The sequence below is a fragment of the Mastomys coucha genome, unplaced genomic scaffold (assembly GCF_008632895.1).
Source record: "Mastomys coucha isolate ucsf_1 unplaced genomic scaffold, UCSF_Mcou_1 pScaffold21, whole genome shotgun sequence".
Lineage (NCBI taxonomy): Eukaryota > Metazoa > Chordata > Mammalia > Rodentia > Muridae > Mastomys > Mastomys coucha.
Window position 1 is genome coordinate 16017210 of NW_022196904.1, and position 11724 is coordinate 16028933.

The 11724-nt window shown below is 48.0% G+C and overlaps 1 protein-coding gene across 1 annotated transcript in view; it reads left to right on the plus strand.

Annotated features, from left to right (window-relative positions):
- Positions 1 to 6: 6 nt before the first annotated feature.
- The window catches only part of Nova2 (NOVA alternative splicing regulator 2), a 30703-nt gene continuing 18985 nt past the window's right edge, over positions 7 to 11724 (plus strand). Inside the window, exon 1 of the mRNA XM_031385505.1 lies at positions 7 to 102. Within this exon, the coding sequence (XP_031241365.1) occupies positions 18 to 102 (85 nt within the window). The 5' untranslated portion in view covers positions 7 to 17. The remainder of the gene's footprint in view (positions 103 to 11724) is intronic.

Below are 11724 nucleotides of genomic sequence, written 5' to 3' on the forward strand. Positions count from 1 at the left end.
CGCCCCAGGCCCCCCCCATGGAGCCCGAGGCCCCGGATTCCCGCAAGAGACCCCTCGAGACGCCCCCCGAGGTGGTCTGCACCAAGCGCAGCAACACGGGAGGTGAGGCAAAGCTGAAGGACCGCGGCGTGGGGCGTGGGGGGGGATCGCGCGCCGAAGGGGGCATCGCCGTCCTCCATCATCCCCCCCCCCATCCCTGGCTGGCAGGTGCAAGTGCTCTAGGGAGGGGAGGGGCACCCCTCCGCGAGGAGATGGGGACCCGGACGGACCCCTTTCTCTTGTCGCCGAGGCCCCGGGGGCTGAGAGCTTTGTCTGCGACGAGAGGGGCTGGGGGGGAGGGGGTGGTAAGTGTCCTTGTGGTGTATGAGGGAGGCAAGGATGAGGGGCGTGGGTCCCTTCTGGGCCAGTGTGTCCTTGAGGGGTGTGTGATGTGACCCCTTCGGGGCAGGGGTGTTCCCTCGGGCTTGCGTGTCCCGGTTGGGGGAGGGGAAGGAGTAGAGTCAGGCCTGTGGACCGAGAGCTTCGGAGCCTCACTCCCTGGGGATGTCCTGAGCAAGGGTTGTCCCGGAAAGGGGCGGGTGTGGACAATATGCAGGACCATGCATGGAGACAGGCTGGGTGGGTGTGTTGGGTAACATGGAAGAAAGAGTGGGTGTGTAAAACTGGAGGGGAAAGAGATGGAAGGCTAGGACAGGTGTGTATCTATGGTGGGTCCTGTAGGGCCTGGATATGTGACACTAAGGGACCATGGATGTGACAGGGTAGCGGGTGTAAGTATGTGTGTAAAAGAGAGCCAAATGTGAGATCCTCCAAGGGAAGGTGTGTGCTTGTCATTTCGGAGGGGGCTCCTGTCCTTTGACACATGAGTGAGAGGGGGTGTGTAGGAAGGCAGAAAGGACGGACTCTGGGTGTGAACCATGAGAATATGTGTGGACGGGGAAAGGGGTTCTGTATGGGGTTTACGGCTGTGTAGAAGGTGGAGTGGGACCAGGAGAAGCTAGCTCTAGGATGTGACATGGAAAAGGGTGTAGGTGTGACTCCAGAGAGGCTGGGTGTGACACATGGAGGTGTGCAACGGTGACATCAGAGGGGGGTGTGTAACTGGGGAGATGGGGGGATGAAAAGGGAGAGCTGGAGCTGGTGGTTCAGAGAAACCCATTGAGGGTGTGTTCCCAAGGAAATCGAAAAAATGGAGTTCCAAGCGACTGGGGAAGTATGCTTAAAACACCCTGGAGCATGGAGATGTGTGACACCCAAATGTGTGTAGATGTGTATAACACAGAGAGCTCTGTGTGGAATGGCTGGGTGTGTCACGCTAGAGATGTGGGGGACATACAGGGTGTTCAAGAGCAGAGGACATGTGTGTGTATGCACGTGTCTGAAGCAGCTCAGGGTTAGATGCCTCGGACATGTGCAGGCTGCACAAAACGGACCCTCTACGTGTGTCATCTGGGAGAGGTGTGCATAGCAGAAAAAGCCAAGCTAAGCGCAGGACTCCACTTACTGCCCTGGATGTTAGGGGATGAAGGAGACAAGTAGGGCATGGGAGAAGAGGGATCCTTAGAGCGCTCCGGCTCTCTGAGGAGACCCCAAAATATACAGATTCTCCCTCATGATCACCCCCGCTCAAAATCCCTCCTAATCTTGTCTTCAACAAACAGTATATATATATATGTGTGTGTATGTATGTGTGTATATATATACATATATGCATATATGTGTATATATACACATATATACATATATATACATGTATATATATGTATATATATATATTTCCTCCAGCCTGGCTCGGTGGCAGTCAAATGCCCACTTCCCACCTTGGCATATGCACAATCTCACCCCCTCACCTCAAGCCAGGTCCCTTGGATGCATGGGAGGGTGCTCAGCAGAAATTGAAGGAAAGGGAAGTTGGGGGAGGGGTGGAAGAGAATTTCCTGTCTATCTTCCTGCACCCGCCCCCAGCACACGTATGAAAAAGTCCAAAGCCGACTTCCTTTCTTCCTTCCTGCCCTGCTGCGGCTGCCATTCCCAGTAAGGATCAGGGACCCAGATTTGGCTAGGCGGCACATTTACAGCAAGTGGCTACTAAGGAAGGTCCCTTCAAGTGCTGCCATGTGGCACTTACTACCATAGGCAGGCTCTGAGATCTGGGTGAATTTCCCAGGACAATCCTCTGAAGAGATTATTTGAAGTGTGTTTCTACCGGTGAGGGAGACTGAGGCTCTGCAAGATGAAACATCTTGTCCCAGGTCGAAGGCTCCTAAGTGGCAGGCCCAGAATTTATTGAGCCCTGGACTGGTTAGTCCCCTGGGATTTCAATGCTTCCTTCTACATTGCCGAAACTAAGTGGAATCTTTAGGGACCACGACTGCAGACCTTTCCCCACCTCCAAACCATGTATGAGGAAGCAGGCCAGGAGATACAAAAGGGCAGTCCTCTATTGAGAGGGATGGTCTGGGGCAGGGCAAGTGTTAATGACTTTGATCTCGGATTTTCAGATTCCTTTCCATGGGAACAGTGGTGGCTGTGGGATACTTGATCCATCCCGCCCCCAAGCTTCATTGTCCCCCCCCTTACCAATACGGACATGACAATAACTACATTGATAATGTCCTAATGGCTGGCAATATCAATTCTTAATGCCTGACATGCAAGCGCATCTCCTTCTCCCAACGTGCTGATGTAAAAGAAAAAAAAAAAAACAATAAATTATAATAATGGCTAACATTTACGGTGCCAGGAAGTATTATGGAAAGTGCCGAACATGGGTCACTGAGTACTTCCAATTCTGTTAACCATCTTTCAAATGAACGACTGAAGCACAGAGAGAATTGGAAACTTGGGCATGATCATTCAGCTACGAGGAAGCAGGATTTGATCTTGGAGATTGGCTCTCCTGTGTGGACAGATTCTATGGTGAAAGTCCTGTTGAGAGGAGGACTCTGAGGTTCAGAGTGGCGAGGGCCTCACAAGTGAGAGCAATGCATACAGACCCAATTCTTGTTCTGCTCCTTGTTCTTAGGAGCAGTGGAAGACCAGGAGATAGTGATCCCTCTGGCTGGTGTCTGGACACATGGCTAATAGGTGCCATTGGGAGGTAAAAGAAATACTCAGGGCAAGAGGATTCCAGCAAAGAGACTGGAAGAAAATACAACCCCTGGAGTTATTTGAAGAAATAAAAGAAACTACATGCAATCCCAGCTATGGAGAGGCTAAGGCAGGATGATTGGAAGTTCCAGGCCATCCTGGACTACATAGCCAGACCCTGTCTCAAAAAATAATGATAAATAAATAAAGTGAATGAACAAATTTAAAAACGAGGCTGGGGATGTAGTTCAGCTAGGGAGCCTTTGCCTAGAATCCCCTAGTGGGGGCCTGGCCTAGAATGTACCAGTGAGGGGCTGGGGGTGTGGCTCAGTGGTAGACCCCCTGCCTAGAATCCTCCAGTGAGAGGCTGGGGGCGTGGCTCAGTGGTAGAGCCCCTGCCTAGAATCCCCCAGTGAGGGGCTGGAGGTGTGGCTCAGTGGTAGAGCCCCTGCCTAGAATCCCCCCACCCCATGTAAAGGGTTGATGTATAGCTCAACAATCAAATACTTGCCCATTGTGTGCAAGGCACTGAGTTCCACATCCAGTACCAAGGTCTGGGGAGAAAATCTGTCTGGTAAACTTAAGAATGTCCCCCAGGAGAGCCTCAAGGTGGCTCAGCTGGAAAAGGTGCTTGCTGCATAAGCCTTGTATTGTGGCTGGGATCCTCAGATCCCAAGGAAAGGTGAGAGGCGAGAGCCACCTACGGCCCATGGCCCACACATACATCACACGCACATACACTATAACAAAAAATTAAATGTAAAGGAGTGGCACCTACGGTGCAGACCATAATATGACCCATATTCCCATCTTTACTGCTTCACCACCTGCAGGCAAAGGTGCACCTCACACCCCAGGAGCTCCCCACCCAGATATCAACCCACAGCACAAAGAAAAGGTCACCAGGGCAAGAGCCCTGGAGCAATGAGGCTGGAGAGATGGCTCAGCAGATTGGAGCACAGGCCCTTGCAAAGGACCCTGGTTCAATTCTCAGCACCTACATAGTGGCTCGCAACCAATTGTAACTCCAGTTCCAGGGACCCAATGCCACCTTCTGCCTCCCAAGGGCACTAGGTACACATGCATTGGGCATGCCATGTTGGCAAACATTGCTTTAAGGTTTACTTTATGTCTTTGAGTGTTTTACTCATCTGTATGTCTGTGCACACTGTGCTTAAGCAAAGCACTTACACACATCTTTAAGAGAGTCACGGAAGGAAACCTTGCGAAGTCCAAAGCATATTGCTGCCATGTGCTTGGCATGGGACTCTCAGCAAGTGATGCCAAAGGTCCAAGCCTCAGTCTTCCCTCTAGAAAATGGGGACAGTACATTATCTGAGCCTCAGTCTCCCCTCTGGACAATGGGGACAGTTATTTTCTGCTCTGGATAAATTGACCAGTCTGGGTGGTTCTGTCAAGTTACTGAATACTGTGAGAGCTAGACATGGTGACCCATGCTGGAAATCCCTCCCATCTGTGGCATCTGTGTGGGTTCTGGAGACCCAAACTCCATCCCCTTCCTGGCACACACCATCACTGAGGGGACATTTCTTCACCCCATTGTAACTCCTGACTCAGTCGCCAAGAGTCTGGAAAACTAATCCTATCTATCTATCTATCTATCTATCTATCTATCTATCTATCTATCTATATCTATCTATCTATCTATCTCTCTATCTATCTCTCTATCTATCTCTCTATCTCTCTATCTATCTATCTATCTTTGGTGTGTTTTGAGACAGGGTCTCTCTGTGTAGCCCTGGCTGTCCTGGAACTCGTTCTGTAGACAAAGCTAGCCTTAAACTCAGAGATTCACCTGCCCCTGCCTCTGCCTCCCAAGTGCTGAGATTAAAGGCTTGAGCCACCATGGCCTGGGTGACTAACTCTTTTTTTAAAAATTATTTTTATTATTTTAAAGTATGTGTGTGTGTGTGTGTGTGTGTGTGTGTGTGTGTGTGTGCGCGCGCGCACACACACACTCATATGTGTGGATGCCCTTAGAGCCAAGAGCCGTGGGATACCCCTGGACCTGGAGTTACTTTGTATGTGCTCTTAACTGGCTTGCCATCTCTTCAGTCCCAGTATTTGGGTTTTTTGTTTGTTTGTTTGGGTTTTTTTTTTTTTTTTGGACATTTAAGAGAGCATTGCCCTAAGGGGGCTTTATCCTTGATTTTTGTTTGGTTTGGTTTGTTTACAGTTGTATTACATTTATTCATTCAAGCGGAGGGCATGTCAGGTCAACTTGTAGAAACCGGTTCTCTCCTTCCACATTGTGGGTCCCAGGCATCAAACGCAGGTCATTGGATTTGGTGACAGGTACCTTCATTTGATAGTCATCCTGCCAACCCCACCTTTTCCCCCTCCTTTCTTCTTCTATTTTGGAATGCTATGGAATTGAATCCAGCACTTGCTAGGCAAGTGTTCTACCCCTGTGCTACATCTCCAGGCCCACTGTACAGCAGTCTCTCAGGCTCTCTAACAGCATTACACCTTCTGAATGTTACCCTGAACAAGCACAATCTAGATAAGCTGCTTTTCTGCACACATATTCAGTCATGAAAGGACCCCAAATGCCTGATATCCCACCCTTCCCCAGCACATGCTACCACATCATACCCTTGATGTCCAGTAACACACACACACACCCGTGCTTCCAATGATATTCTCAATCCCACACCCTGGCCTCCGCTTACTTTCATATAACATGTCAACTCTCCCATCCTAACTCCCACTCTTAAGAACAGGTACCATAAGGACGACCCCAAGCTTGGTTCTCTCTAGGCATGGTAGAGGGAAAAAACAACCTCTCTAAGATGTGTGCCTCTTTGACCCCGTGCGCATGCAAGTATGAGCATGTGTGTGTGTGCATTTGTGTGATGTGTCCATGCATTTGTGTCTGTCCATGTGTCTGTGCATGCATGTACATGTGTTTGTGTACATGCATCTGTGTTGCATGTAGGTGCATGTATGTATGTGTGTATGCGTCTGTGTGTGGTATGTGCATGTATGTGTACATGTGTGTACACATACGTGTGTACATGCATGCATGATGTATCTATGCATACATGTGTTTCATGTGTCTCTCTGTGTGCATGTATACATGTGTATATATGTCTGTGTGTGGTGTGTGTGTGTGCGCGTGTGTCTGTGCATGCATGTGGTGCATATGTGTGTGTGTATGTGCAACTGTGTGTATGCATGGAGGCCAGAGGAAGATCTCTGATGTTCTCTGTTGTCAGTTTCTGTCTTAGTCCTTTGGTTTGGGGGTCTCTATTTAAATATGGATCTCGGTTTTTTTGGCGAGGCTGACAGCAAGCAAGTGCTAGCGAGCTTCCCATCTCCACTCAGTGCAGCACTGGGTTAAAGACATACTGGAGTGTGAGACTTTTTGTATAGGTGCTAGAATCCAGACTCAGGTCCCCATGGTTGCACAGCAAATACTTTTAACCACTGAGCTATCTCTGCAGTCCTAAATGTTATTTGGATTGTGTGTGTGTGCGCGTGCTTGCGTGCGTGTGTGGTGTTTTGTTTTGTAGTAAGACAAGAGTTTTGCTATGTAGCCCAGCCTGACTTGGAACTTGAAGCAAACCTCCTGCCTCTACCTCTTGAGTACTGGGATTACAGATGTGTGCCACCGTGACAGGCTGGGCTCTAATTTTATCACTGGTGATCTCCAGAGAACTAAGCCACCTTACAGGACTCTGGGACAGTCACTGGGAGCTGTGGGAGCCCCAAAGGAGCTACTAAGAGTAGGCCGGGAGTGGACGAGTGTGAGTTGTGGCCTCTGGCCTCTCTTCCTCACGGGCACAGAAAATTTGACATTAGCTATTGAGACAGGGAGAAGTTTGTGAAGTCTTGGGGTTCCAGGTTCAGCTAAGGTCAGTGTCACTGCCTTTGCTATAGGAAACAGAAGCCTGGCTTCCTCCCAAAAGAGATGGGATTCCGTGGTGTGACGTGCCCCAGACAGGAAGGAGGGGTAGAAGGTTCTAGAAAGGACAGGCAACAGGCAGTGCACAGTGGGACTCCAGAGTTTTGAGTTTGAACAGGCAGAAGGGGTATGACTGTTGTTTCCTTCTTGACTATCTTAAATTTACATTGATACACCTGCCAAATTATAATTTACTGGCAGTGGTTTTTAAATCTCATTACCACTCTTTTGGGGCAGGGGGTTATTTTCTTTCGGTTCATTTTTTTGGTTTTTTTTTTAAACATTTTAAATTATATGTAGTCATTCAATGTATGTGTGTGTGTGTGTGCGCGCGCATGTCTGTGTCTGTGTCCCCGCCTACTCAAATATGTGTGTGGTTATATCTCTCCTTCCACCATGTGGGCCTCAGGCGTCAAACTCAAGGTGTAGGCTTGGTGGCAAATGCCTTTACCTGCCAAGGCATCTTGCTGGCCCCTCATTATGACATATTTGTAAGTATATCATAGTACATTGTTCATGCTTCCCCTCAGTTACCTTCCCTGTTCTTTCCTTCCTTACCCAATACCAATGGTCCTTCTGATTTCATATCATACAAGGATGGATGGATGGATGGCGATACATACACACATACATACATACATATATAATACATAGATAAATATTTTTTAAAACAAGGTCTTATGAAGTCTATATTCTCCTTATACTCTATAAGTGGCCTGGCATGACCTTGAACTCCTGATCCTCCTGCCCCCACCCCCAAATGCTGACATTACAGGTGTATGCCACCGTGCCCAGGTTATGTAGTCCTAGGGATCAAACTTAGGGCATTATGTATGCTAGATAAGCAAACTACCACTGAGCTACGTCCCCAGTCCCAATCATCAGGTTCTACATCTCAGAGAAGCTCACTGTCTTTTGCCTTCTTTGGGGTTTTTGTCCCTTGTTTTTCTTCTTAGAGACAGCCTCCCGTTGGGTAGGGCTGTCCTGCTGCTCTTTCTGTAGTTCAGGCTTGCTCTAAACTCCTGATCCTCCTGTGGATGCCTCACTAGTGCTGGGGTTAGACGTGTGCCCTGTATGGTTTCTGTCTCCTTTCCACCTTCCACCACAGTTGTTTGTTTTAATTACATTTATTTAGTTAATTAGTTGTTCACTGTGTGTGTGTGTGTGTGTGTGTGTGTTCGATTGAATGTGCATGTGCACACCCATGCCGTGGTGCATGGTAGAGCAGCTTGAGAAGTTGGTTCTCTTCTTCCACTCTGAGGAAGATCAAGGGTTCAAATTCCCATGGTCAGGCTTGGAGGCAAGCATCCTTGCCCTCTGCACCATCTCCACAGTCTGGGTTTGTTTGTTTGTTTAACAGAAACTCTGCAATTCAGGCAAGGATGGACATTCCAAATACTTCAGCTTCTCAAGTGCTAGAACATGCACAGCCATGCCTGACTTGAAATCTTTTGAGCTACCTCACTAGCCCAGAATTCCCCCCTTTAAATAAATGTGTTTATGTGTCTTAAAAGCAGTTTGAGGAAATAGGTACTGGCTGTGTGGACTGGGCTGTATTCCTACCATCTAGTGCAAGCATGGGCATTGAGCAGGTGTTCAGGGAAGGCTTGTTGCAGAAAGGGAAGGAAGAAGAAAAAGAGGAGAGATGTCATGATTCAGGGGCACATAGTAGGGCAGAAATCAAGTACATGGCAGAAAAATGCTAAAGAAAGCTAGCAAGATGAATCAGTGGGTTAAGAAATACTTCCCATCAAGTCTGATGACCTGAGTTCACTGGCCAGGACCTGTACAGTAGAAAGGAGACAATCAGCTCTCCAAAGTTTTACTCTGACCTCCACACTCATACAGTGGCATCCAAGCATACACACACACACACACACACACACACACACACACACACGTCAGGGGAAGCAAACAAAATACAATAACAACACTCTACAAAGAGATTCCAGACAGGAGCTCAGGAACGGGGTTGCCCTCATATCACAAGGCCTTCTCCAGACAGGATGCAAGAGTGCTGGCCTGTAATTCCAGGCGTTCTGGACACTGAGGCAAAGAGAAATCGATCGTGAGTTGAAGCTCATTCTAAGTAATTTAGATTTTCTCTCAAAATCAAAAACTAAAAAGAAGGCTGGAAGCTGGGCAGTGGTGGTGCATGCCTTTAATCCCAGCACTTGGGAGGCAGAGGCAGGCGGATTTCTGAGTTCGAGGCCAGCCTGGTCTACAGAGTGAGTTCCAGGACAGCCAGGGCTATACAGAGAAACCCTGTCTCGGGAAAAAAAAAAAAAAGCGGCTAGAAATGAAGCTCTCTGGTAGATTATTTGCTTCATTCTGGGGGTTGGGGCATGGCTTAGTGGTAGAGCTCCTGCCTAGAATCTGTCAATGAGGGGCTGGGGAGTGGATCAATGGTAGAGCACTTGTCTGGCTACCGCAAATTATTCTGTGACCTACACATGTGCTACACATACATTCACAGAAAGGGTGGGCTAAAAGACGGTTAGTTCGAAGAGAATGTTCCTCTCCCATAAAGTAGGGCACAGCACTGGGCAGCCCAGGGACTAGATGATGAGGGACATAGAGTTCCCCCTCTTTCTCCTACCTCCCAACAAAATGCCCAAGCACTGGTTTCCACTCACCAAGCCCAGAGCACCCATTAAGTGCCGGGTACTGAGTTGCACTTTATTTACTACAAGCTCTTCAAAGACTGAGGCAGGAAGCTCAGGAGTTCAAGCCCTCCCTGAACTAGATAGATACAACTTGTCTCAAAACAAAAAGAACAAAAAACAAGTGCCAGTGTGATTGGTGGCGCACATCTTTGAGGAAGTTCAGAGGCAGAGGCAGGAGGCTCTCTGTGAGTTGGACACCAGCCGGATTTACATAGTGAGTTGCAGAACAGCCAATCTCAAAAACAAACAAACAATGGATTGTAGTGATTGTAGTGACATATGGCGTGTATAAATGCTATGTTCACAGAACATCCAAGCTACTCTCCAGTTCATTGTTGAATGATTACATCCCTTAGAAGTCAGTGCAACAGTTTCCCCAGTTTTACTGTTAGGATACTAAGGCTTGAAGAAGTGGGACAGCATATCCAGAGCCATCTAGATTTCCTTCCTTCCTTCCTTCCTTCCTTCCTTCCTTCCTTCCTTCCTTTCTTCCTTCCTTTCCTCTTGCTTTCTTTCTCTTTCTTTTTCTTTTTCTTTTTCCTTTTCTTTTTTTGTTTGTTTGTTGTTTTTCAAGACAATGTCTGTGTAACCCTGGCTATCCTGGAACTCACTCTATAGACCAGGCTGGCCTCAAACTCAGAGATCCACTTGCCTCTGCCTCCTGAGTGCTGGGATTAAGGGTATGTGCCAACACCACTCTGCTTCAGTAATAAGATTCACACTACATTTGGGATTGTCTGCCTGATCCATAGGAACTCCCCAGCTGGAGCCTGAGGGGACCCAGGGCAGAGGTAATGACTTTCAGGGACAAAAGATGATTTTGAGCCTCAGAAAGGAAGCTGGGAAGCATAGTTGTCATGGTGTAGCCTGTCATTCCAACACTTGAATGACTGAGGCAGGAAGATTATAAATTTGAAGACAGCCTAGGATATATGGCTAAGCTGCATCAACAAAGAGGGGGATGGGGATGGCTAAGCTGCATCAACAAAGAAGAAGGAAAGTGAATTGAGCAGGGGTCTGGATGATGGATGAGAAGGCTCCCTGCAGTAGTTGGGGGAGGTTAATTACCTAATAGGCTTAATGGTCTGATTAGGCCATTTTAAGAGGATTGCTTTGGGCTCAATAAAACCCTTTTATTCTTGACTTCCTCTTCTTGCTTAGAAGGACAGGTCCAGCCACTGTGCCCCACACCACCCTATGAAACATATCAGGAACCCAGAACCCTCACTCTGAAGGACCTGTGCTGAGGTGGGAAGAATGCAGCACCTACCCCATCCAGATCAACTTTGTTTAGTTTGTAAAATGCTAGAGGCGGAGCTAAGGACCTGGAACATAGTAGGGAGGGGCTCTACCACTGAGCCACGCCCCCAGCCCCACACTGGGGGATTCTAGGCAAGTGCTCTAGCATTGAGGAACACCTCCCAACTACAAGTAACCCTTCTCCTTTATCTGCTTTAGGAGGCAGCTTTGTTCACCATACTGCCAGTTGGGGTTCTGTGTTTGATGGTAAAAATAGATATACTATATCTGTCTTAGTCAGGGTTTGTATTCCTGCACAAAACATGACCAAGAAGCAAGTTAGGGAGGAAAGAGTTTATTCAGCTTACACTTCCACATTGCTGTTCATCACCAAAGGAAATCAGGTCTGGAACTCACAGGGCAGTAGGAACTTGGAGTCAAGAGCTGATGTAGAGGCCATGGAGGATGCTGCTTACTGGATTGCTTCCCCTAGCTTGCTTAGCTTGCTTTCTTATAGAACCCAGGACTACCAATCCATAATGGGCTGGACTTTGATCACTAATTGAGAAAACGCCTTACAGCTGGATCTCATGGAGGCATTTCCTCAAGGGAGGCTCCTTTTTCTTTGATAACTCTAGCTTGTGTCAGGTTGGCACACAAAACCAGCCAGTACAATATCTAAAAGAAAAAGTTGAAAATTTCTGGGAGACAAGAAAAACCCTTAAGCCGGGCAGTGGTAGCACACGCCTTTAATCCCAGCACTTGGGAGGCAGAGGCAGGTAGATTTCTGAGTTCGAGGCC